Genomic DNA, 27,881 nt, shown 5'->3' with positions numbered 1-27,881 from the left:
TCCAGGCTAATCAGAAAAATTAAAACAGACAGTGTGACCTAAACACACATTGCAATACTAACACATCAATTAATGCTGCTTAATAGTTAACCTAGATTCCTCCCTATACATAGCCTTGCGGTGGAAGATCTAACCTGAAGCTTTACCCGCAGCATACTGTTATCTGACCATTACACTTTTTAGGTGAGTTTGGATATGCTGCTGCAACCCATACAAATTTGGTATTTTATTGTTCTTTGTTTATATGTTTTAATATTCCTTCCACATCACTCTCACTGAATGTTTCACATATGAGAGTGCATGCACACTACTGTTAGGGTGTCGATGCACACTAGTGAAAAATGACACTGGCATGCTACCCACAAAAGATATACAGTCATTGATGCGATTGTTACATACGCTGTTGTGATTTGCCTTTCCTCTTTCCTTAACAGGTAATGACAGATTAACACAGGTTTCAATAGAAGAAGGTTAATATAGGGTAAATTCCCTCCCAATTTCCTTCATCACTAGTTGTTGGTGTTTTGTACCCACACTTCTGTACACACACTACACATTGGGGAATTAGAGTAGACAGTTTTCCTCTTTTTAGATACTAGCTAAACAGTCCAATTGGTCCTGAAGAATCGCGTGTTCAAATAACGCCAGCAAGAAACATGTTGACCGGACAATAGCACAATCTGGAGGATCTCTGGAAGCATAATATTCCAGCCCTCTCCTCTAGAAATTCGTTTTTAATTAAAGCAGCGGACCACCAGAATAAATCATTCCCGGTACCCCTAGCTTTATTTTAATTCACTCTTTAACGTCTACTAATCCATTCTGGTCCCACCCCCGCACTTCATCCATACGGCTGTTGGAAAAAGATCTCCTCCAAAGAGCCCCTCTTTGAGGTGTTGCCCATTGGGTATTGCACCGCCGACCCAACGAGGAGCAGGCCCAAATGATGCAGCATGACACCTGAAAGGGTGTGTGAGGGCATTAAATCCAACAAAATGGATTCCCAGGCTTAACTTATCTTTACCCTAACAACACCACTCGCATCACACACTGTATTGGTCTTTTCCTCCTCTCTCCCTCCAGGAACAGCACAGCAATTTTTGCATTAACCTATAGATTTGACTCTACATTCGGCCAAAGTCTTCTTGGAGTTCATAATCTACTTTCATAGATTACTGTGTTATTAGAGCCTCTAAAGTAGAAATCCCAAGCCTTTCCTAACCCTCAGATCCTGACATCCCAGTGGTGATGCCAGCCATATTGATGCTTAGTGAGCTTACCATACCATGCATGTCTGAGTGTCCCTCAAATCTTAACTTTGGTTGCTGGTGGAATTTCAAATGGAGGGTGTGCCTCCATATTAGAAGTAAAAGGAGGTTTGTTTCCCAAGATCCACAGCTCTGGATCAGAAACCGGCCTGTATATCCATCTATTTATCACTGTCATCTGTGAAGAACTAAAGTAAGATGTGAAGTTTGCAATTCTCAGTTCAATATCCAAAGTGGATTTGTAGATATTCCCAAAGCAACAACAGGGCTACCCAAATTGCTGCTAGAATTACTGGTTTTCTTTCAATCCCCAACTATTCAAACCTCTGAAACATCTGCCTGAGCCAAATGCAAAAATGAACACGGATTCCTCATATATAGAAAATTGAATTTTATTAAACGTACTATTTTAGTTTTATAGTTCATCCATAAATAGTATATGTAATAAACGCAACACACCATAACTACAGACTACAAAATTATCGGTCTTTTAAAATATTCACGTCTCACTGTTAGAAATGGGATCTCTGGTTGGCTAAGGCTTGCGCCAAAGCCCGGCAGAGACCACCACTCTAGTCAGGGCAAGGGAGTTACATGCCAAAGATAACCCCTGCTCACCCCCTTGGTAGCTTGGCACAAGCAGTCAGGTTCATCCTATAGGCAATGTGTAAAGCATTTGTGAAGGCACACAGCAACAACATCCCAGGCACACTACAAAAGGAACTTCACATAAGGTTATATCAAAAATAGCCTTTGTATTGTCACATAATATACATGGTGCCACCTGGCACTAGGTCATATCTACAAGGGATTATATACACCTGACAGGGTCCACTGGACCACTGTCATAACCATCACAGAGTGAACTTAGTAAAAGTAAAACGTATCATAAACGTACAACCAGTAATCACTGGTAACCACTGTACTCCTATTAGGCGCAAATTACATTCTACGCCAACCTCACTAGCATAACACATTATGCAATCCTCTCAAGTCCAAACGCACTAGACCCTAACCTCTTAAGCATAACTCACATTAGGGGCATAAATCACAGTGGAACATAATCTCACTAGCATAAACCATAATATGCAAAACAACCTCCTAATCATAAAACTACATTTAGAGGTATAAAACAGGGTGCGTGAATTATACTACATGAATCACATTTCCTAGCACCACATAAATCACTTTTAGGGCCTGGCGCCCTATCTCTCTGTCCCCCTGGCCCACTGGCCATCTGAAAAGGGGCTCAGACGCCCTGTGTCCAGAATGTCAGGGCTGCTGCCTGGCAGCTAAATCCAAAGCGCGCCACAGCGCAAACCTACACGAAGCAGCTGCCCACTAATTGCTGGGCAGCTGGGAATATCAAATGAGGGCCTAAACGGAGTAGCTGGCACTAAGTGATGCGCAGCTGAAGGAATCGTAGACCTGGGCATTCTCTATGCCCTATGTCCATAAAGTCAGGGCTAAAGCTGCCATTGCCGCGAGCAACCGGGCGCAAAGCGTTAGGGCAGGACAGGAGTATACTTTACTCCTTTCTCTTCCCATTATAGCCAAAAAATGCCCCCAAACGCTGCAGCTGTCTGCGCTCTCGCAGGGCAGCTGGGAAAGATGGCCAGCAAAAACAAGCACTGGCACTTAACATGTATCTCAAGTCCCACTGGGGCTCTAAAAACAATATGACCCCATCACTGCTCCAGGCACCGTCAATGTGCCTCGGGGGAGCTCGTCTGGGGCTGTCATCAGGCACCACAATGCGCTTTGGAGCCCCACTCTGTGACTCTGAAAACAAATGACCAAGCCGTTGCAGTTGCCCGCAGCTGCGGGGCCGCTGTGAAAATCAGCACAACACTGGGGGCGGGTACCGACCATGTGCCTCAACACACCCCCCCAAACATTGCCAGATTCAGCCTCACTCACCGGGCTGATGGGAGACTTCTTCTACCCAGCGCGGAGGGGCAGGCACCAACAATATGCCTTGCGCCCCCTCCGCACCAGCTCCAATCGCCGGACTCCTCTTGCTGCGGCCGGCGGGGTCGCTGCTCGCTCCGGCCGCACTCCTCCCTCCACCCGGGCCTCCTCCTTGGACCTGGGACTTCTAGATGGAGCCTGCGAGGCTCCGGGCGGATCTCCGGCAGCGAGCGGGACTTCCTTTCCTGAAACGGAAGTCTCGACCCGCTCCAGGCATCGGGCTGCCTGACTTCCGGTGCTCTCTGCGGCACTGCTTCTCCTCAGATAGCAGCCGCGGAGGTGACTTTCTCCACGATGCGGGGTGGACACCCACAAGTAAACAAAGAGGAGAAGCGGGGTGGGCCCCTACTCTCCATTGAATACAGAGTGCGGCCATAACGCAGGGTGGGCACCCGCTCCCAGAGATACCTAAAGGTGGGGGACTCCCTACGTTTGGATCCCCTCAATCGATCGCAGCATAGCGCTGCAGTCCCAAAACGGAGTGCTCCTCCGCAACAGAGAGCCAAGCTCTCTCCCAAGTAAAAGTAAAGCGCTCACAGGACGCTAGGGAACCTCAGCTCCAGTAGCAGGCAAAGGCCCTTTAGGAAAAAAAGAATAAATCCAGCAGGAAGTTCCTGTAGAGATTAAGGGCAAGGCAGGGCCCAGGGAGGCAAGCCCTCCTGGCACACCACCCTGGGCCTCAGCAGCAGAACGCCCGGTCAGCTTAAATATAGCACACTGAATATTTTCATGGGGTCAAAGCCCGTATATATATATATCAGTAAATGCCTTTGTCACAGCACAGGGCTTGGGGATACGAGTTAGGACTGGTTTAGAGGGGCTTTGGAGCACTTTGTTTTGCTCAGGTCCTCTCACCTTTGTCAGGTTGGGGCTCAGTGATCAGACGCACCACAGGGGGCGGCACCAGCATTGTGGAGGGAAGGCACAGCCCCATTCCGGTCCCAGTTGCAACTCCTCCCTCCCATCTGCATGCAGATCTCTCCATTCATCACTGGGCTGACTCACCCTGGCTCCTGGAGCCACCCACACCTCTCAGCTCCTGTCAATCACAAGCCAGACATGCCGTTCACATCAGGCGGGCAGACACACAGTACGCTGAAATGTCAACTTCTAAAAGTGGCATTTCTCCACCAGTAACCATAAATCTGCGCACACCATTGCGCAGCATTTATTCTTACAAGTTCATACATACTAAACCCGCCCCTGCACTCCTCTCCTACGACGAATTACCACGGACACATATCCCCAATGCATTCCTATGGGAGTGCAGGCCAATCTCACCACACGTACAAAGAGAGCGCAAACACTTTACACTGGACCACAGTGCTAAAGTGCTCAGCGGCCTAAAATCACCAACACCAGGTTACAGATAAAGGCTTGGAGAATTCAAAAAGTTTCAGGGTGAACCTGCCAAAAGGGCCAAGTCCAACCCTCACATTATAATTCACCGTACAATGTAACATTTCCTAACTATGGTGCAGGAAAGTTTCAATGCTATTAGGGACACAGAGGCTAAGATTATGCTTTATCTGTCTTCATTTATTTTACCTAGGCATCCATGAACATTATATAACCCCAACCAAGCAAAAGACTACAATTACCATGAGTCCAAGCCAAAATGTAATTTCACCAACCTTATGGCTCTTTCTCCACATAAGGCTATCCCTAAGGAACAACTGTCTGTTACCAGCAGATCTGAGCTCTTCAGTCAGTATCTGTTGGAAAGTGGATTATTAGTAGGGGCAAATTTATATCTGCCACTAGCAATAAGGCCACCAACACAGTATAGGGCTCAGAATAGGTCTTAGAAAAATATTCCTATACTCAACCTTGGTAGCTTAGCTGTGAGCAGGCAGACTTAACTTCAAAGACAGCCATGTAAAGCATTTAAAAACACCAATTCAGTAAATAATTAAGACACAATGCACAATAATAATCCAACACCAATTTTATAAAAATAGGAAATATTTTTATCTTTAAAATGACACCAAAACAACAAAAATCCAATGTAGGGAACCGGAGATATGAATTTGTAAAGATTTAGCATTATATATCACCTTATCGGGACATCTGGTTGCGATAGACCGAGTCAAAGTCAAAGTTTCAGGCCGACCGCGATGGAGCCCTGTATGGCTACCTCTTGCGTAGTTCTCGTTCAAAGTTTTTACCTTCTGACTTAGAAACTTTTCTGGAGCTTTTCTTCCCGGGGTTTCTCAAAGCTCTCAGCCAGTCCGGATTCGGTGAGGGTTCACCGGAATGCCTTGCAAGGAGCTCCCAGTCAAACTTACAGAAGTCCAACATCCAGAGCGTTCCACCAGGACGAGCCAAGGATCGAGGCCGACACGCGGTTTGGCTTTTGCGGTTGCTCCTGGTCACCATTTCTTCGTTCGGACTTAGAAACTTTTACGGAGCTTTTTCTCGCGGGCCCCTCTTTGCTCTTCACCAGGTCGGATTCGGTGACGGTTTGCCGGCCTCTGATTTCACTACTCCCGGTCAAACTCTGGAAGTAGGACCTACAGAGATTTTCAGCGGGACAAACCTGGACGACAGGCCAACTGGCGGTTGAAGGTAGGCGGCATTGCTGGCTAGGGTGAGTCGGTCCCCTTATGGAGCTAATTTCCAAATTTACTCCAAACTTCTGTAATTTCTTCCTGAAGTTCCCATAGGTCTGGAAAGTGTCTCAAACTCACTCCAAGGGTCTGCAATCTCCAAGATGGGTCTTGAAAGTTGAGGACTTCAGTTCCCACCATCCAGTCGGACAAAACCCTTACAAATCCACTGGTAGTTCTCCAGGTTGAGGATTCTTTGTGGTGATGGTCCAGGTGAGCTCTGTTAACCTGTAGCTTGCAGGGAGTTCCCTCTTTAGTCCTGTTACAGCAAGGTAGTCCAGAGGGCTGTAGTTCCAGATGGTGCAGAAGATGCAGTCTTCAGAGTGTGGGCTTTAGTAATTGCATATCAAACTTCTCAGCATGGCCCTTCTTGCTTTCTTAGGTTTCAAGCAGCAGATCTGAGAGGCTCTGCTCCTCTTAGATACTTATTCCAAGTTCTCTGTGTCAAGCATTAAGGTCACTTCTGTCCAATGGGGTGCAGGTTACCACCCAAAGGTATGACCACATCCTGCAAAGTGTGGTACTATTTTGTCCCAGAGTGCACCAATTCTTCCAAATTTATCATGGCTGATTTTCCAGCAGGAAGAGAAGAGCTGGCTAAACACACCCCTAGGATGGCTAATCTCCATAATCTCTCCCCTTTGCACTTGCTCATTCCTTCCTTAAGCCTAGCATCTGACTGGGTTCAATAGAGTAGAGTTGTAAATTACACTGGTGTCTTCCCCTTCCCTTGAAGTCCCTTGTTTACGACTCCTTCCCCTGCTCTGGCATTTCTGTGTAACCGAATATTGCCTTCCCAGCAGAGCTTGTCAACCCCAGGGGCTCTTTATCACCTCTTCAAAGAAGCCTGGCCAATCCACTTAACTCTCACTAATCAGGACAGACCACTAGAAGGCTGAATCTGGGCTTACAGACAAGAAAGTCTTTTAACTTTGTGTCTGTACATTTTAGGAAAAATTAAACAATATCATGTTAAATTTATTAATACCATTCTGGGAAGTCTTTGAATGGTATTTTTATCCTTCTCCTATCAAGAGTTATTAGTTAATAACTGTTTGCCATGTTAACCTATGTGGCAGGGGATTTGCAATGGGAAAAATGACTTGAGCCCTTTTTCTAGCACAAGAGCTTATAAAAGCATATTTTATAAGTACTCTCCCCATATCTACAGGCTCCCCATCCCTAGAACACCTAGGGGAGACGTTGGGGGTTCTCAATATATCAAAATATTGTGGATCCTTCCTCCACAGTGCTCCTAACGCCAAAGTCAATTTAGGGCTGAACTTTACGAAAATGTGGGGATTGAAATGTGCAATTTCACTTAACCCAGGGCATATAAAACTCATTTTATAAGGGTCCTCCTTATAAATACCTGTACGCCCACCCCTGGGACATCTAGGGGAGACCCTGGAGGTACCTAATATGCCCAAACATTGCAGGTTATCCATTTTAAAGTGCTCTAAACACCAAAGTCGAGTTTGGGCACAATTTACTTTTCAAAAGCAGTCCTGCAACACAGGGCTACTGTTAAACTGACCAGAGGCTCTGCAGTGCACACATGCAGGTGCAGAAAGGGCTGCTGTCTTTTAGACTGCCATGGCCTATTATATGCTAGGGACTTAGTGGTAATTACAATCACAATTTCACCCTGTCCTATTATGTACTAGGGCCTTATAGGGTAGGTCATGCCAATCATAGGAGTACCCCTACCCATAGTGTATACTACTGTATGTAGGTGTTTTCACTGTATTCTAAGTGTCTTTTTCAGCATAGCACTGACCCTGGGCTTGGTTAGGCAGAGCCCAGGGCCAGTCAGTGTCAGTTATCACCAGTACCAATCTGCAAAAGGTTGGGGGGGGGTGCCTAGGGCGCACAGGATGACTTTGCAACAGTATCTCATACACTCTGATAGATCTAGCTACACATAGCTTAGGATGATCCGGGGTTGACCGGTAGAGATACTGGTATTGATATTACAAGACATCGTAAAGTTAATCCAATCTGGAGGGACAAAAATGAAAATCTGATGCCTATTTACATTAGATGAAACAGAACAGTATTGCCCACTTGCCAGAGAGTTGTTTTCTGGTGAGGAAAATATAATCCAGCCATGATTCAAAAAGGTGTATAATCACATTAACATTCCACAGTTGAGAATGTCTGCATTTTAGTGGTTTTGAAAGCCAAACACCCCTCAGTAATTTACAAATCAATAGGTGGTCTCCCACTGGTAAGCTATGCCAGAGCTCATGGCCCTTCAAAATGGCAGACCTGAATTTATTAAATGTTCAGTATGCCACACCTCTGACGAGAAAGTCATAATGTTTACTGTATCCACCCTCCACGTGATCCAAATTCCATTCTACACACCAACAGGATCTTTGGTGCCAAGCAGAGCTATGTTGTTCAGAGTTGAAATCTAGGGAAGTAGGATTGGAGAATCTATAGAAAGTTCCAGAAGTACTGGAAACCAAGCTTGAGATCTCCAAACCGGAGTAACCAGTATGAGCAACGCCCTCTAGTGTCTGACCTGAGCCATTAACCATAGTAATCATTGAGAAGAGCAGATACACATATCTGTGAAATTGTCTCCAGTCCTGCTTCAATGCTTCTGTCATCAATGCCAGTGGATCCCTCCTCCAACAGAAAAATTCTGGGAGCTGGTGATCGAGGCAAGAATCAAACCCACCTGACAAGGCCCCACTTGTTCATGATCATTTGAAATGTCCGGATGTAGTTTCCATGCACTAAAATCTTTCCAATGTCTGGAGTGCCAGTCCACAATTCAATTGAATTCACCCAGCAGATACTTTGCCTTGACCAAAATTCTCTTGTCCAGACAGAAATGCCAAAATTCCTGGCGATATCTGCCACAACCTTAAATCTAATCCCACAGAGGTGATTAATGTATATTTCTCAGCCTGCTGATACAGTCTCTATCTTTAGCAGAATGGAGCACCGCACTTTGCCTCAGGTGAAAGAACGCACCGCGAAGGACCTGCAAGCAGTTCGAAGCAGTTGAGGAGCAACCCTTTCTCCTCAGTCAGTGCAACTTTCCCATCCAGAGACAGGCATGGGCACTCTGCCTTAAGGTGGCCCCTGAGTTCCTTATTTATTGACTTACGATTCCTGTTGAGCAGGTACTGGACCACTTTCTCTGCCAAAGACCATTCCACTGATCACAGATGATTTATATCATCTAGGTTAAACATACCTTTTAAGTCAATTAAAGAGAGGTCAAAAAAGAGCACAATCCTAGAGCACATGTAAAGAAAAAGACTAATAAGTCTTGAACTTGTAGTGTCCACAACACTTAAGCTCTCTGTACTAAATGTTTTCAATCTTTGGACAAGACAAAGGAGCAGAAAAGGGGTTCAAATTTTCATTTTCTTTATTCGTAGATCCATAAAATCAAAGTTGAAAGGAAACTGCCGACACATGTTTCGTTAGTACTAACAATAAGTACTATGACTTTTTCAAGGCTAAAAAAAGAGAAATTGGTTCGGCGCATGTAACCAAGTGTCATTTGATACGACAGAAACAGTAGAACTCAGGAATCATGAATGGTAAAAAAAAGTCCATGTGATCCTATAGAGTGACTCCAATTGTTGTAGTGTGGAGAAAGGCACCTTGAAATATCATCTCAAGCTCAGAGGACGATAAAAGATCCCCGTAAACAGTGGGAGGTGTGTCCAAAAGCAATATTTGTTAGTGGGGTTTATGGATAGTAATCCACACTCTATCAAGTAGGACAATCCTGAGTCTGGGTAATGTGGGCCAGTGGAGCACACTGCACACGTAACTGCAGGCTGCGGCTGCCTTGCCTCGAAGAAGTATAGAGGCGTTAATATCACGGAGGGCCCCATATGATAACGAAGCCGGCTTCGTTTTTTTTAGGAATGCCTGTCTGAGCCTCTTGAAGGTGTGTGACAGAGGAAAGGTTCATTGTCAGAGCTTTTTGCCTTACATTGGAGCTAACTGTGAGACTCACTGTGAGACTTGGAATCCTCCTGAGATTCAAGAAGTTCAAAAGGCCAAATGCGGTCTTTGTCTTTCCCCTGGTGGGAGATTAACTCTGCAGCATGCCGCCATGAATATAGTCTGCCTGCTCAAAGGCTTCAAGGTCTGGGTAACTGCCCGTTGCAAGGTTGTATCTACATCGTCAACAAATTCATCGTCCAGGGAATACGTAAATTGTCCCCTGTCCTCATATTAAAAGTCCCCTAGTAGGAACCCTGGCAGCAAGGCTAGTACCAAAGCTCTAAAGAACTGTGAGCTGGGTACCTTTAAAACAACCCTGTGTGTCATCTTCACTGCCCTCTGAGTTGTAGGAGATACTAGCTGAATTAACAGAGGACCCGCAGGACCTATTAAGAGGAGGCAGATTGGTTAAAGAAAAACTCATAAAACCCCACAAGGACACAGCTCACTAGTGCCTAGTCCTAACAATAAAATCAGTCCCGCCATCTGCTAACCGGTAAAATTGGAGGAAAACAAAGGGCTCTAAGGCATGGAGTACTTTAATTCAAATGGGTGAGACAAGCGAGACGCAAGGGGAAAGAGTCTTCAGTGCTGATAGTGGATGGCTCGTGTAAGTGTATTCTTTGAGGTGGAGAAACTTTCATGGACAGCCACTAACAGGCCGAGAAACTGCACGCAGAAGCCTGTGACATGACTCGATGCCTCCTAATGAGTGCAAGATGTCGGAAACCATACGCTCGGAGTGCACCACAACCAGCCCGATCCAGACCCTGTGTGCAGAAAATACCTGCACGGCGAGTAACTTCAAGAAACAAGGAAAACACAGCGCTTTGCAAGGAAACATATAACTGCCAATAAATTCAACAGAGCACAGCATAGGAATATTCTTAAGGAAGGCATTTAACTGGGTGCTGTGAAATGGCGAAAGAGTAAGTGCTGTTTCTTGGGGATGTTCTATGTGAGGACAGAGTCGCATGACCCATGGGAGTCGTTGATTGTTGCTATATAATATTCATGGCTGCTTAGCAAAAACAAATGAAGTAAGATGAAGCATAGTCAGAGCCTCTGATCCTGAGATAGCACTATTAGCCACTTGCTCTTGTGGGATTCTTCAGTGCAGGTATATAGTGAAATTATGCTGTTGTAACTGACTCACATAAATGTTAAGCTTGTGCCTCTATACATGGCATTTATGTATTTAAGCCCCGCTTTCGACTGTGTGAATCAGTCAAAACTATGGCACATGTTATTACACAGGGGCCTGAAAGCCCCCTTTGTTTACCTTCTCGCATTTCTTCATGTGGAGCATGAACGAGTCCAGCCTGAAGAATGGGTCATACTCAGTGACTTTGCCAGTGAACCAGTAGAGTGCAGCAGAGAGCTGCGGACGCTAACCTTCACAGCTGCCTGCTACCGAGTAGCCGCAAGGAGGGAGAAGCTACGGCAGCTACGGCGGTGTTGAAACAGTTGTCCCGGCTAAAATCTGATGCGAATCTTCGGCGGCGGCAGCGGCGGCTAGAGTAAGCCAGGGTCCAGGGTCCAGGAGAGCCGCGGGAGAGCCGCTGGAGAGCCGCGGGAGAGCCAGAGTCGGTCCGGGGGGAGTGGAGAGGTGAGAGGCTGTCCTAAGGCCGCCCTAAGCCACTATGGGGGAAAAACTGCTGGCAAGCAGATAAACTGATAACCTTGCTCAGCAGCATTACTTGGTGCCCGATTGCGTAGCGGAAGGTGTTTCCCCGCTGGAGTCCGTCGGGGTGTTTCAAACAAAAGCCGCAGAGTATTGCAATCCTTGTGTCCGTGTGCTCTATCCCCAATGCGTGGAGGAGTTGAGTTGTTCAAACGAGAGCAGACGAGAGCACAATTCCTGAGCGTCCTACCAGCTCGTGTTTCTTTGAGCCTTCAAGACGCTGTTATCTCCAGCTGAGGACACGCACTTGTGCAGGGAAAGACAGCGCTACGAACAGGTACTAGTCGTTTCCCCTTGAGAGTGGAAGACTGTGCAAGGAGGCGCTCTCCTCTCGGGGACACGCTGTATTTTCCTAATTATAACACCTTGCGGCTCATTTTCCATTTCATACGAATATTTGACGAATATTTGACGAATATTTGACTATGTGCCAGGAGTAAAGTGGTTCGCTTGTCTGTTTACTATAACAGTGCATTCTGGTACCTTGAGTAGGTGAATCCTCGCACTGGTACTTTTGCGCTGGGAATGCTGTAATTCTTTCTGCGCTTTCATCGTGACACGTTGAAGGTCTCGGCAGGACTGCCAGGATATTTGATTTCGAACTTCTTTTCACGTTATTACAAGGTTATAGGAATGTTCTAGAAGAGAGCTGTCAGAGCATGCTTTACCACGCTTTGCAGAAGATTATATTTAAAACTTTATTGAGCACTTTATGGAAAGAGGTCTGACTATTACACGAAGCAACTATAGAAGCTGGCCACTCACCTTAACAAGAGGAACAGTGCTGTTTGTTTGTTTTCTCAACAACGGAGCGAAAGTCCGCCCTGCACTTCATCTTGCTCATCTCCTGAAGCCTCCCCTCGACGAGGACTCGCTGGTGTGAGCGAGCCCTACAATCGGCAGGGCTGGTGATACGCTCCCAGCTTGAGACCCACGGGTAGAGGCTCGGGACTACAACTTGCAGCAAGCCGGGGGACAGCGAGGACCGGCATCCTTCAGGTAGCCCAGCTGGTTCCTCTTCCCCCGGCGCTCCCGCCCACGGACACGCCCACCACCTACTGTGAACATCTTTCGTGACCCCCGCTTCGCGGGCGCCACCCACCTTAACGAGTGGAACAGTGCTGTTTGTTTGTTTTCTCAACAACGGAGCGAAAGTCCGCCGTGCACTTCATCTTGCTTGTCTCCTGAAGCCTCCCCTCGACGAGGACTCGCTGGTGTGAGCGAGCCCTGCAATCGGCAGGGCTGGTGATACGCTCCCAGCTTGAGACCCACGGGTAAAGGCTCGGGACTACAACTTGCAGCGAGCCGGGGGACTGTGAGGACCAGCATCCTCCAGGTAGCCCAGCTGGTTCCTCTTCCCCCGGCGCTCCCGCCCACGGACACGCCCACTACCTACAAGTACATAACTACATCACTACTCCCGCGTCGCGGGCCGTCTGTGGCCGTCCGGGGACGTACGGGGACGGGACGGGCCACCCCACTTACCGCTTGCTCACTAACCTCAAAATCACCGCGGATCTACGAGAGTAAGGTCATCACCAGTAGATAATTGAACATAGAAATTGGCTTAATATAGACATCGCGAGTAAAAGTGAAGGGTGGTAGAGGAACGCCAGGAACCTTCCAATAGTATCAGAATAATCTAATCCCCGGCGAACCGAGTTACCTAGAAACTAAATCAGACCGACAATCGGATAAGAAATGGGATTCAAAAAACTGCGATCCCGCACAATATTTATGAAAAGAATGGGTACCGAGAATGCAGTACGGAAATCCTCAGATAAAGCTATAAAACATTGTCGTATAACTCACACTCCGGCAATTAGTACATATTTCTCTGCCCTTACAACTAAAGAGGATCTAGTAACACACACACCAGACAAAGAAATTACTCTCAACTCATCAGTAACCACTGGGGTAGTAAAAAGTAACCCAATGAAACTTCAATCACCACAAAAATTGTGCCATCTGGATCCTGACTCAAGTAAGAAACTATTTTGCTCTCCAAAAGACCTACAATCCTCGAATAACGAGGCGACTCATTTAAAAACCTCAACCCCTATAAAAAGCCGTGGGAGCTCATCGCTACTTGAGGAATTATGTACTAACAATTCAAACTTAATGAATCAAAAGTCAGAACTTAGGTCAACCAACAGTCTTCTGAAAAAAACGTCTCCTCAAGTCCTCTCACTCGATTCTTCATTGGACCCTTTTAATCTCAAAAACAATAACATCATTAATACAGCTACACCAATGTCAAAGGCCCTTTTTTCGCTTCAAGAAATATTGGAATCAGTTCTTTCATTTTTAGGAAATATCTTAGAAAATTCCGACCAAACCTTGGATGTTCAAATCGGGATATTAAAACATCTAGTTGAAGAAAAAAGGAAAAAAGATCCTTCTGAAGCAGAGAAAAGTAATTTGTTAATTAAAACCAAACATGCGCAAAAGGACATTTCAAAAGAATTTAACAAAGACCAGGAGAGAACAAAACGTGAGTTTGGTACTCAGACATCAGAAATCTAAACACAACAAAACCAGAAGTTGGATAACCAAAATGAATCAGTAATATATTCTCTAAAAAAAATATTTAAAGAAAAACCTCAACAAAAAGTAAAACAATACCCAATTTTTTCAAAAACAAGCATAACAGATATACATAAAAATGATCCTGCACAAGATACCCAGGAAACACGCACTAATAATATACCAAGCGACGAAAAAGGAGAAATGATAGCGAACAAAAAAACGAAAAATGACCAAAAAGGAGGAAAAAACCAGTAAGAAGGATCCAAAAAAAGAAAACCCGTAAACTAAAATTCCAAAAACCTACCATTATTTATAAATCCGACGAGGCACAATTCGATGATAAAGCCTCAAATTATCGAAAAGGTGGAAATCAACAACAGAAATTTCGAAGAAAAGATGCAACATTTGGATCCAAGAGCAGAAGAGTATGCTCCAATTAGACTCTCCGTACAATCAGGTCAAAGAAGCATAAATCCAAGTGAAGCTATCAACAGGTACAGACAAAAGGGCGAAGAGTCACACTCCAAAACTCTACAATTTGAGGCCAAAGTCAGAATAAATAATAATGGGAATGTATCAAAGGGTATTGAGATTGGTAGGGGAGTTCAACAGGAGTGTATGCTAGCCCCGCTCCTGTTCATAGTATAAATTAACGATCTCCACCCATCCCTAGCTCCCCTAACCAGCGATGTTCCATCTCTCAAAGGGAAACCCCTTCCTACACTTTTATATGCGGATGACTCTGTTTTAATGGCTCTGACCCCCAGGGCATTATGTCTTCTAGTGTCAACATTTACAGATTTGATCTTTAATCTAAATCGCATATTATGGCATGTGGGCCACATTGCATTCAGTTGTCGTCTATGCAAGTAGGAAATAACACCTTAACAAGTGTTAACCCTTTCGATGCTCATGTCGGAACGGTTCCGTCATGAGCATCGGTTGGGCTGTGCTCATAACTGAACCTTTCCGTCATGACCACACCCATTAACATTGGGCCCCAGCACCGGCGGTAAATCGTGGCAGCATGGATGAGGTGAAGAGCTTCCCATACCTAGGAATTATGTTTTCATCCTCTGGAGCTTGGTCACCTAATATTGCTCACCATAGAATGGTCCGAATGGGTCCCAGTTGCCACCTATGGTTGCGCCGTTTCAGGGGTGCAAATAGCTTAACCATGCAATCTGAGGAAAATAGGTTCATCAGGCGCCTGTTGGGTGTACCACTTTCTTCCCTCAATGTCATCTGCTTAAAGAGATAAATTTGCTGTACATATCCGATTTTATCAGAGTGAGGCCACTGTTACTTTGGTTATCCATTTGGAGTAATGACCAGACATTGTCACAAGAGATATAATAAATGACTGCATCTCCTGTGATAACGGCCTTCAAATTCCCTGGCTGGTATATATTAAATCGGAAATCAGAAATTGGAAAAATCGGTATGTAGCGAGCTTGTACATTTAGAGATTATGCCCTACCTTTAATAAAACGGAGGTAGCCGTAGCTTTTCATAACTTACAACGTGAAAATAATAGTGTAGCATGGAAACCATTGATAACTGCATATTTTTCCCAGAGTATCTCCGTGTTACCACCCATTTATTTAGAACAGTCCTGTTGGAGATGGGAGCGTTCCCTGCTATTTAGGTTTTGTGCTGATACAGTTAAATATTTATTGTGTTTTTCTTCTGGGTACCAACTGAACCCTGCTGCTATTCCCTGCCCGTGCAATAAGAAGTCAGGGCAAACCATGATAAATTCGTTATTGTTTTGTAAATTCGTTATTGTTTGTAAATTTTATGAACTGTACACAAGGTTATTTTTGCTTCCACTTTTTAAAAGGAGATATTGCGACATTAGACAGAGTGGAGCAATGTTCTCATCAATTTTCCAACTGTCTGATAGTGAAACAGGTTTACATGTAGGCTCATTTCTAAGACATGCTGTGAGGGTATGTGGCACTTTACTATTATACCAACGTGCTGCTACTTCTTGTTTTTAATCTATAGTACTATATATAGATCTGTTTTTATCTGATTTATAATAATAATAGTAGCAGCCCGCTCCAGCGTTGCCTGGGGCAGAAAGGGGCTGGGGGCAGTACACCCGCTCCCGCCCGACCCCCTCCCGCACCGACTCCCTCCCGCCCCGACTCACTCGCGTATAGAATAGATTTAGCTCGAATCCTAAACCCTTTGCGCCCCAGTACCTCCTCGGAAACTGGTGCCTCCACACCTTTCCTCGGGCCTCGCAAAGATCCCGCAACCTTCGGCAGCTCCGAGCCGCGCGGCAGATGTCAGCGGCAGTAAGTCCTAGGGAGCAGAGGATGCGTTCCAGCAACTCTCCGGGCAGTGCGCTCAAGCGCGGACCCTCCGCTCCACCGCACTCGTCGCTCGGACTCACCAGCCTGGCACTCGGCTCCCCCGTTGTCGCCATCTTTAGTGTGTACAAAAGTGACAGCTCCGAGGCCCGGCCACAGTTCGCTGCAGAGCCGTAGACATAGAAGAGAGACACGGCCCTGAAGACAAAACCTGATAATAGTAAAATAAGAAAGACAATACCAGAGTATAGAGACTGAAATCGAGGCATTACTGCACCGCCTTCCTCCTTGTCATCATGCACGTCGCGTCGGACCAGCGCTAGGTCCCGGCCAGCACTACTTTCAGGGGACTACTTTGTTTACAAACGTAATTTTCTTATTTACTTTTTTTATTTATTTATATAGCCTATGTCCATCCACACACCCTGACATTTTCATAGATGTATCGGGTGGGTAGATTGAGGCTGTGGTTGCCGAGTTTACCTGGCCAAAAGGTGGAAGTTCTCTCTTTATAATAGTAGTATAGATGACAATGTACCTATGTTGATGTAATGGTGATTATTTTATATGCATGTACTTTTATGGAAGGGTGAACTTTCCGAAAAAAGAAATTGAACTGAACTGAATTTGAGAATGTTATAGATGCTAGAAGGTTGCACTGCCTCCTGCTCTCCAAGCTAAAAAGTTCTAACCTCACCTCAATGAGGAACCACATGGATGAGGGTGAAACATTGAATTGTGGTTATTTGCTACCTACCCGTTTGAACCTTTTGTATAGCTCTTGCACTATATGATGCAGCTTTTGCAATAATGATTTTGCATCTTTTTACATGATGGTTGTGCAGTAATTCTTTAAAGTGAAGTGGGAGTTTGATATCAGTGCTGTGGGCTGCGTGACTTGGTGACTATGACTTTTCACTGTAAAAGAGTTAACAATATTCCATAGGTTAATTCCCAGTGATGCTTCCAGTCTTCAAAGTCTGACATACCGCTTTTATTGATGGTTTAGGAATCTTAGCTTTGGAATAATACACTAATTGTTCTACAATAAACTTGAAGCTCACATTTTACAGGCAAGGCAATAACAAATACTATTTTACAGGTGATTTTCAGTATCTTTGTTCCGCCTGCCATATTTTTGCTGGAGTATAAAACTAATGCAGAAATGTCCCACATTCCACAGTCAGAAGAAGCACATCAGATGATAATGGAAAAAACAAACAATGGGATCGCACTGGAGGAAACATTAAAGGTAAGAAGCATACGAATAGAGAAAGATGAGCCTCCATCAATACATTCCCATAGCTGAAGATGTGTATAGGCAGTAGGGGTTGCTCGATTCCCCACTGGTGATTATTTTTTAGAATTGGACTCTTGAATTTGAATTTTAAAATATTTGTACAGCGAACGTACACCCAAAGGTTTCATGGCGCTACAGTAAGCGAAGTCTCTGAGGTCATGGAGCGGGGAGAGGGAATGAGGAGAAATTATGAGGGGAATGCTTTGGAAAAAAGAAAGGTTTTTAAGGCCTTTCGAAAGGGCTGGTATTGAGTGGAGGTTCTGAGTTGCATCGGAAGGGAGTTCCAGAACACAGGGACGAGGGTGGAGAATTTAGACCCACCCCATTTTTTACGACGGAAGCGAGGAACTGTGAGTAGGTGGTGAGAAGAGGAGCGAAGTTCCCTGGGGGGAACATAAGGTATGATCTCCGAGGAAATAAAAGCAGGGGACCTGCCTAGCTGGGCCTGAAAGGCGAGACAGCCCACCTTGAAAAGGGAGCGTTCGTGCACAGGGAGCCAGTGCAGGGATTTCAAGAGGGGAGGGGAGTGGCGTGATGGGATTTCGTGAGGTTGTATACCAAGCGGGCCGCTTGGTTCTGGACCAGCTGGAGACGACGTACGCTTTAAGCTGGCATGCCATGGTAAAGAGCGTTGGCATAGTCCAAGCGGGAGATGACCAAGGCCAGTACAATGAGTTTCAGGGCTGTGAAGGAAAAGAAGCGGGAGACTTTACGGATAGTGCGGAGGGATAGAAAAGAGGAGGAAACCACAGAGCTCACCTGGGAGTGCATAGTGAGTTGATCATTGATTTTTATGCCCAGGGTTTTGACGGAGGAGGTAGGGGGTGGGGGGGACCAAGTGAGGAGGGCCAGAAGAGGGGGGACCAGGGACTGGAGCAACCACCTGTCAGAACAAGCTCTGTCTTATCTGGATTTAGTTTCAGGTGGTTGTGATTCATCCAGTCCCGGATGAAAAGCATGGTGGATTGGAATTTGGATTTGGAGTCAGGGGAGTGAGACAGGGAAAAAATGAGCTGGAGGTCATCCGCATAATTGTATACGGAGACCTCCATCTGTTGAAGGGCAAAGATGAGGGGGGCTATATACAAATTAAACAGTAGGGGGGAAAGGGAGGAGCCCTGGGGAACCCCGCACACTACCTTCCGTGGTTCGGCCCAGAAGTCACCCAGGCGAACTGCCTGGGTGCGTCCGCTTAGAAAGGAGGACAGCCAGACCAGGGCGGTGCCACCGATCCCCGCCGCTCCGACACGGGAGAGTAAGATGGAATGATCTACCGTGTCGAATGCGGCCGAGAGATCGAGTAGCACCAGGGCCTGGGGGATGCTAGTGTCCATTCCCTCTCTAAGGTTGTCCAGTACTGAAAGCACGACCGACTTGGTGGAGTGAGCCGGTCGAAAGCCGGCCTGACGGGGCGCCAGGATTCGGTTTGCTTCCACGTAGGAAGAGAGTGCTTTGGTGACATGCCGCTCCAGGACTTTCCCTAGGAAGGGGAGAAGGGAGATGGGGCGGTAGTTAGCAGGGACGGAAAGATCTGATCCAGGTTTTTTTAGAATGGGCAGAATTATGGCAGATTTGAGAGCGGGAGTGACCACGCCTTGGGCCAGGGAACTGTTAAGAAAGGTGAGGGGGGGTAGCGGACATTTGGTAAAGACATGAGCAAGAATATGAGCAGGACAAGGGTCGTGAGGGGAGCCAGATTTAACCAGAGGGAGGAGGGAAAGGAAAGAATCTTCTGTTAAAGGAGGGAATGAGTGGAGGCGGGCATCTATCGGAGGACAAGGAAGGACGCGGAACGAGGGGGAAGGGGGAGGAATGTTGGCCCTGATTGTCGTGATTTTATCCAAAAAGTAGGAGTTCAGGGTATCACAAAGAGGTTGAGAGGGGGAGGGTTTGAGGGTGGTTCGATCAGAGTATGCGAGTTTGTTAATGATGGCAAAAATTTCTCTGGATTTGTTCTCCGCAACTAGGATTTTGGAGAAGTACTCTTTTTTGGTAGAGAAAATGGTCTTCTTATATTGCTGCAAGAGGGAAGTGTAGTGTGATTTTAGCTGAGGGCAGTACTGTCTTCTCCATGCTCATTCTGCGTGGCGGACCGCTAGTTTTTGTGCCTTCAGATCGTTGTTGAACCACAAGTTAGAATCATTAGTCCGTTTGGAGGAGATACGCCTCAGGGGAGCGATGGAATTGCAAGCTAAGAGTAGCCACGAGTTGATGGAATTAGCTTGACCCGTTGAGGGCAGGCCGGACAAGTCGGGGCAGGAGGAGGAGAGAGAGGAGGCTAAGGCAGCCAAGTCTACACGCCCCCAGGAACGGGCCCAGAAGTTTTTGGGGAGCGAGGGCTTGATAGGCGGTCCGAGTTGAGAGGAGAAGGAGATCAATGAGTGATCAGACCAGGGGCAAGGAGAGATGGACAGAGAAGCAATAGGGCAGTTCAGAGACCAGATTTGGTTGAGTGTGTGCCCATGAATATGGGTCGGGGTATTGATATGTGAGATGAAATTGAGAGAGCGTAAGGTTTCAGAAAATTCCTTGGAAGTGGAGCATTCAGCTGGGTCGGAAGGCCAGAAATTAAAATCACCCAGGACCAAGACGGATGAATTGTTTACTGCTAGGGAGGCCACCAGTTCTTGAAAACCATCCAGGAAAGTAGGCGACGGTTGAGGAGGGCGGTACATAAGTAGGCAGGTGAGGGGAGTATTGTAACAAAGAGAGCGAGCGACTAAGAAGTCGGCCGTGCCTATCGAGGGAAAGCTGATAGGTTGGAATGGTAGATCCTTTCTAGCGATCAGGGCGACACCCCCTCCGGATTTACCCGTTGGGCGGTCAGCCCGGAGGGCATAGTAGGTGGCTGGAAGGGAGGCGAGGAGATTGGGAAGGGAGCTGTCGCGAAACCAGGTCTCCGTAAGGAGTAGAAGGTCTGGTTTGTGGATATCAAGCAAAACTGATAGTTCGTGACAATGCTTAACCGCAGACCGCGTGTTAAGGTAGAATATGGTAAGTGGGACCTGACTGGGTCCGGCTGGGGGATTAGGACGGGGAGGAGAGGGTAGGGGGGGTGGGAGGGGCGAAGTGAGAGGGACGATCGGAGTTGCTGCGGCTGTGAGGCCCATATTCTTGATATGGATGGTCAGGGAGGCTTCAATGGGCCAACTGGCTTGAAGAGCGAGTAGCTGTGTCGATGAATATTGTAATGGGCCGGACAAGAGAGGGGGCCTAGGCCCTAGGCGCGTTTGGTCGCGGACGGGCGCAGACGGGCTTGCCTTAAGCGCGCCTTCGGCGCGCAATCGGGGCGCCCGCTGCGCTCGTCCGCTGCGCGTCCGGTGATGGCACATGATTTATGAGAGTTGAGGGAAGGGGAACATGGGCGTGGCCTCCGAGAGGGGGCGTGGCCTCGGCGCTCGCCAAAGTGGCGTGATGTAATGTCCAAAGGTCGGTGACCACCCGCCGCAGCGATGAATCGGCTGCGCGGGGAACCGGAAATGAGCAGGTAAGGTAGGTATTTTTAAAAGCAGGTACACAAGTAAAATACACACAATTCTCTCTATTAATCAGGGTAAAATTCAAGCAGGAGAGTTAAGTGGTGTGTTTGTGTAAGAAACGTGGAAGAGGCAAATGATGTAAATGTTTCCTGCGAGTTGTATTTGCCAGAGGTGCATAACTCCACATCTTACATAACATCATAAAGATTAGAAAAAGGAATTTCAATGCAATGAAAGCTAAAAATTCACCCTTGCATCCTTGTTCAGGAGAGTTAGAGGGCAACGAGTGATGATATGCAAGTTGAAATTTGAGTCAAAAATTGATCCAACATGAAATGGCAAGAATGGTCAAATAACTTTCCAATTCAGAGCTCCCCGGTGGTATCTTTAAAGAGTAAGACCACTAATATAATTAGTTTCACTCTAAAGGGTCAGTCTTTATAAACAACAAACTTCTTAAGATAAAGCCTAAGAAAATAGCATCTCAACATTAATTGCGTTTCCAAAGATCATTATGTTGTTGACATCAACATTGAGCAAGTACATTTTTTATTACACTTTGAGGCATTGAAGCAGAATCATTTTCTAGACCTTTAGACCTATTTGACACCTGTCACAGAGAAGACTTAGTTTGATGATGGTATTGTCACACAGTAGCTTTCCTCTGGGGGAGAAGTTCTGTTTGTTACCTAGTAGTTAGCCTGTATGCACCTTAAGGTTACATGGTGCAATCCTGCATGCACTTCTGGAATAAGGATGTTTTATTAAAAGTGATTGCAGCTTCATGCCCAAGTAACTGAAAAGGTCAGAGAACATTACACAGTAACTTAATGAACACCAATTTCCTTTACATAAATTGCACCCTTAGACACCTATATAGTCGGAACTACAGTTATACCGCAGAAGAAAAAGTAATGGAGGAAGCAGTGATGATGAAAGAAGCCAATATTCATTGTCAGCGAATGCCTATGAAGACCGTTTACCAATGTAAGTGCCAAAAAAGGAGGAAAGGTGTGAGATTTTCTTTTTCTACTGATACGCTGGAATTTCTGCTTTTCTAATTGCATCTGCTGTCAGCAGTGATAGTGGGGAGTGACTGCCAAGTGATATAGGTATATGTAAATTGCCAAGGGTCTGTTGACTATGATACCATGCATTTGGTTGTCAGCCTGTTGGGGTTTTGGGCATTAAGTGTGCTTTAATTTGGGGGAGGAGCCTAGCGCGCTGACCAAGATGGCTGCATGAAGGCTTAGCTCCGGAGACACCGTCTGGCCTATCCTGAATTAATCCTGATGCCCGATCCCTACAATCGGTCGGGGAAAAGAAGCTGGTCCCGCTGGTGAAATTTCGGACTGAATCGAGCAATCCTACCCATCGCAACGTCGTCTGGAGTTTGGAGGCCTACACCCCATCTGGGGACCATGGTGCTTCGTGCACCCGAACTCTAATTGAACAACAGCGGATCGTTCAACCAGAAGTTACGGCCCATAACCGAAACCGAAACCCATCCGCTGAAGATGCGATGACTGGGTCAACATCTGGCGAAGATAATTGGGAGCTGCCCTCCGAGCTGGGCTTGAGTGTCGGTGGTGGAGCTACAGTGGTGCCCTGGGGTACTAACGAGGTTCTCTTGACGAGGTGTGAACACTATGATGGCGTCGAAGCCGGAAACCGAGAAGCCTGCATCGAGATCAGGGCGAGGGCCAAAAAATGTGCAAGCCCACAAGATAGACCGATATGTTCAGTCCAAGGGATCGCCCTCAGAGCAGAGGAAGACCCCGACGCACGCAGGGGACTCCCTAAGCGAACTGGTCGAGCCGACAAGGACAGATCTCTTGGCGTCGATAAACAACATTCAGTCCGCCATGGTCGTGAAAATGGACGCACTGGACGCCAAATTGGATTCTGTCAAGTTGGAAGTCAACTTATTGCGGGCTGATCATGCCAAAACCAGTGAAAAGGTCAAGTCCCTTGACATTAAAACTTCCAGCTTGGTGAATGATGTGGCGGAGTTGCAACGGGAAGTACGGTATCTACAGGCGGCAAGGGAAGATACCCGCCGAAAGCTGGATGACTAAGAATGGCGCAATCGGCGAAATAATATACGCATCCTTGATGTACCGGAGAAAGCAGAAGGCCGAACACCTGATCTTTTTGTGGAAGATATTGTGCTCAACGATCTGAAGCCAAGGGGCCTCAGCAACTTTTTCACAATTGAACGGGCACACGGTGCCAGGAGGTCGGCCAAAACCAGGAGCACCGCCCCGCCCGATGATAGCCAGGGTGCTGAACTTCCGAGACAGGGATGCGATTCTACAATCGTCACGCTCCACGGGCCTGCTGCATTATGAAAACACAACGCTTTCCTTCTTTCCAGACTTTACGCAGGCCGTGCAGAAAATGAGACCGAGTTTTCTCCCGGTAAAGAGGAAACTAAGGGACAAGGGACTGAGGTACTCGATGCTCTTTCCGGCAAAACTGCGAGTGGAAGTGGATGGCAAGGCCTGGTTCTTCGATAACCCTGAGGTGGCGTCCGATTGGGCGGACAGCATAGCGTCGGAACATCCCGAAGAACACCAGCACGCCGCAGAGGAAGATGGACAGGGATGAGTAAAGTGTCACCGACAATTGTGTTTTATTTGTGGACTTGGGTAGTGGACTAATGTAGCGTTCAGGGGGACTTTGCAGATGTGTATAATTCGGGAATAATACTGTGGAGGGGGAGGGAGAAACTGGGCATTGGGTTCCTCCCCGTTACTACCTTTAGTTCCTTAGACTAGTGGGGGGGAGACAGGCACACTGCGAGTTGGGGTGGAGCTCAGGCCTGATGCAGGGGTGCAGGGTGGTGGGGTGGGGTTGGGGGATGGGAGGCTTTGTTTTTGGTTTTTGTTTAATTTTTCTAAAATCATTGAATAATTGTGCATGTTCACGTCGGGTGTTTACAGTCATGGGAATTGGGTAAATGTCGCAAGAACAGAAGGATTGGGGATGAAGATACTGAGCTGGCATGTTAATGGGCTGGGAGCTTGTTTCCTTCCCAGTGTAAGAATTGGCTTCTGTAGTTTGGTTTTTCCTGTTCCCATCATGCACTGGGACAGGAACAGACTAATTTGCATACAGCCAGGTTCTGAAACTGGGATGGTGCAGTGAGCTAAAAAACGGTGTTGGATCTAGCCCTGATCTTTTGACTGGGTGAGAGCTTTCTGCTTAATTCAGAGACTCTGTCCCTCACCACCCCTTTTTGTAAATATTTTTGTCCACCCTAAGCGTGGAAGGGTATTCTCAGATGTGAGACCCTTGCTCATTGCACCATCAGGATTCAAGCAAACCGGGCCGAAGACGGCTGTAATGCCAGAAACCGGTCCCCGGGAGCTTGTTTCCTTCCCAGTGTAAGAATTGGCTTCTGTAGTTTGGTTTTTCCTGTTCCCATCATGCACTGGGACAGGAACAGACTAATTTGCATACAGCCAGGTTCTGAAACTGGGATGGTGCAGTGAGCTAAAAAACGGTGTTGGATCTAGCCCTGATCTTTTGACTGGGTGAGAGCTTTCTGCTTAATTCAGAGACTCTGTCCCTCACCACCCCTTTTTGTAAATATTTTTGTCCACCCTAAGCGTGGAAGGGTATTCTCAGATGTGAGACCCTTGCTCATTGCACCATCAGGATTCAAGCAAACCGGGCCGAAGACGGCTGTAATGCCAGAAACCGGTCCCCGGGAGCTTGTTTCCTTCCCAGTGTAAGAATTGGCTTCTGTAGTTTGGTTTTTCCTGTTCCCATCATGCACTGGGACAGGAACAGACTAATTTGCATACAGCCAGGTTCTGAAACTGGGATGGTGCAGTGAGCTAAAAAACGGTGTTGGATCTAGCCCTGATCTTTTGACTGGGTGAGAGCTTTCTGCTTAATTCAGAGACTCTGTCCCTCACCACCCCTTTTTGTAAATATTTTTGTCCACCCTAAGCGTGGAAGGGTATTCTCAGATGTGAGACCCTTGCTCATTGCACCATCAGGATTCAAGCAAACCGGGCCGAAGACGGCTGTAATGCCAGAAACCGGTCCCCGGGAGCTTGTTTCCTTCCCAGTGTAAGAATTGGCTTCTGTAGTTTGGTTTTTCCTGTTCCCATCATGCACTGGGACAGGAACAGACTAATTTGCATACAGCCAGGTTCTGAAACTGGGATGGTGCAGTGAGCTAAAAAACGGTGTTGGATCTAGCCCTGATCTTTTGACTGGGTGAGAGCTTTCTGCTTAATTCAGAGACTCTGTCCCTCACCACCCCTTTTTGTAAATATTTTTGTCCACCCTAAGCGTGGAAGGGTATTCTCAGATGTGAGACCCTTGCTCATTGCACCATCAGGATTCAAGCAAACCGGGCCGAAGACGGCTGTAATGCCAGAAACCGGTCCCCGGGAGCTTGTTTCCTTCCCAGTGTAAGAATTGGCTTCTGTAGTTTGGTTTTTCCTGTTCCCATCATGCACTGGGACAGGAACAGACTAATTTGCATACAGCCAGGTTCTGAAACTGGGATGGTGCAGTGAGCTAAAAAACGGTGTTGGATCTAGCCATGATCTTTTGACTGGGTGAGAGCTTTCTGCTTAATTCAGAGACTCTGTCCCTCACCACCCCTTTTTGTAAATATTTTTGTCCACCCTAAGCGTGGAAGGGTATTCTCAGATGTGAGACCCTTGCTCATTGCACCATCAGGATTCAAGCAAACCGGGCCGAAGACGGCTGTAATGCCAGAAACCGGTCCCCGGGAGCTTGTTTCCTTCCCAGTGTAAGAATTGGCTTCTGTAGTTTGGTTTTTCCTGTTCCCATCATGCACTGGGACAGGAACAGACTAATTTGCATACAGCCAGGTTTTGAAACTCGGATGGTGCAGTGAGCTAAAAAACGGTGTTGGATCTAGCCCTGATCTTTTGACTGGGTGAGAGCTTTCTGCTTAATTCAGAGACTCTGTCCCTCACCACCCCTTTTTGTAAATATTTTTGTCCACCCTAAGCGTGGAAGGGTATTCTCAGATGTGAGACCCTTGCTCATTGCACCATCAGGATTCAAGCAAACCGGGCCGAAGACGGCTGTAATGCCAGAAACAGGTCCCCGGGAGCTTGTTTCCTTCCCAGTGTAAGATTTGGCTTCTGTAGTTTGGTTTTTCCTGTTCCCATCATGCACTGGGACAGGAACAGACTAATTTGCATACAGCCAGGTTCTGAAACTGGGATGGTGCAGTAAGCTAAAAAACGGTGTTGGATCTAGCCCTGATCTTTTGACTGGGTGAGAGCTTTCTGCTTAATTCAGAGACTCTGTCCCTCACCACCCCTTTTTGTAAATATGGGTGACAGGATCAAGCGGGGGATGGTGAATCAGTTCATACAGAGATACTCCCCGGATGTGGTAATGTTGCAGGAAACACACCTGATTGGCAATAGATGTATGACACTGCATAAGGGAGGATATAAGTTGGTGGCACACGCGGGGCTTACCACAGGTTCAAGGGGTGTTGGAATATTGTTCAAAAACTCCTCCTCCTTTGAGATTCGATTGACATGGGTGGACCAGAGAGGCAGGTATGTGGGTGTCTCCGGTCAGTTGGAGAGTAGGACAGTTACATTCTTGTTGGCGTATGTCCCGCCTGGCCTGCAGTCTGACACCTTCCGAGACCTGGGAGCCGTCTTTCTTACGCTCCCCCTGGACCCCTCGTCGTTGGGGGTGACTTCAACGCAGTGTTAGATGGAGAGCTTGATAGACACCCAGGGAGGGTTCTCTGTCAGTCCCAGCAGTGGCTCCCAGAATTTCTTTACACCTTGGGTCTGACAGATAGCTGGAGAACATGAAACCCCACACAGAAACAATTCACTCACGTCTCTGCCACGCATAGTAGCATGTCAAGGTTAGATTATATTCTTATACCAGCCCCGGAAGCAGTGACTATCAGGGAAACCGGGTTCATGAGCAGAGGTATATCTGATCATTTCCCCGTGTGGGTACTGCTAGACAATGGTGGTCCGTCGGCGGGTAGAGTTGCTCCTGTTAACGCGTGGTATCTCAAAGACCCGTGCGTGAAAAAGGAGACTGTACGCCTCTCAGACCAATATTTTAATGAGAATGTTGGCAGTGTAAGTTCGGCAGGGATACTTTGGGAGGCCTACAAAACAGTTATCAGAGGTGAGGTTCTGTCCCTGGTAGCGAGGAATAAAAGGAAACATCAGGCAGATATTGTTATATTGGAGTCAGAGGTGATGTCCTTAGAGAAAGACATATCGGAGTAGCCCAATCAGAATGGTCTCCATCGATTGAAACTCCGTCAGGATGAGTATAAGAGTATGGCATGGGAGAAGGCAGTAGCTCAATACAATGATATACAGAGCACGATCTATGAACATGGTGATAAAGCGGGGAAATTAATAGCTTGGCTCGAGAGGGGGAAGAGAGCCTCCAGACTGGTGCCTGAGTTAATTGTCAGTAAAGCGTGCAGTGTTACTGATCCACAGGAGGTGGCGGAAGAGTTTGCCACATATTACAGGGGGGGTATACACTTCTGCGGCCTCTTTCACCGAGGATGAAAATAGCGGTATGATTAAAGATCTTGCTATGCCGACTCTGTCTGACGAAGACAGAAAGTATTTAGACTCCCCTTTCACTGACGACAAAATTGCGCAGGCAGTAAGAGGCACGAAGTCCGGAAAAGCCACTGGCCCGAACGGGATACCGATTGAGTTGTACAAACTACATGCCCAGA

General features: G+C 46.8%; 1 protein-coding gene across 1 annotated transcript in view; it reads left to right on the top strand.

Annotated features, from left to right (window-relative positions):
* The window catches only part of LOC147733673 (transient receptor potential cation channel subfamily M member 7-like), a 1,613,265-nt gene that overhangs the window by 798,889 nt on the left and 786,495 nt on the right, over positions 1-27,881 (top strand). The window contains exon 18 of the mRNA XM_086958251.1: positions 17,466-17,615. Coding sequence (XP_086814377.1) covers positions 17,466-17,615 — 150 coding nt within the window. The remainder of the gene's footprint in view (positions 1-17,465; positions 17,616-27,881) is intronic.

Source organism: Lissotriton vulgaris, chromosome 2_1, assembly GCF_964263255.1.
Source record: "Lissotriton vulgaris chromosome 2_1, aLisVul1.2, whole genome shotgun sequence".
In the NCBI taxonomy this organism is placed as follows: Eukaryota; Metazoa; Chordata; class Amphibia; order Caudata; family Salamandridae; genus Lissotriton; species Lissotriton vulgaris.
Note: the sequence above shows the minus strand (reverse complement) of the source record. Positions and strands in the feature narration are given on the sequence as shown.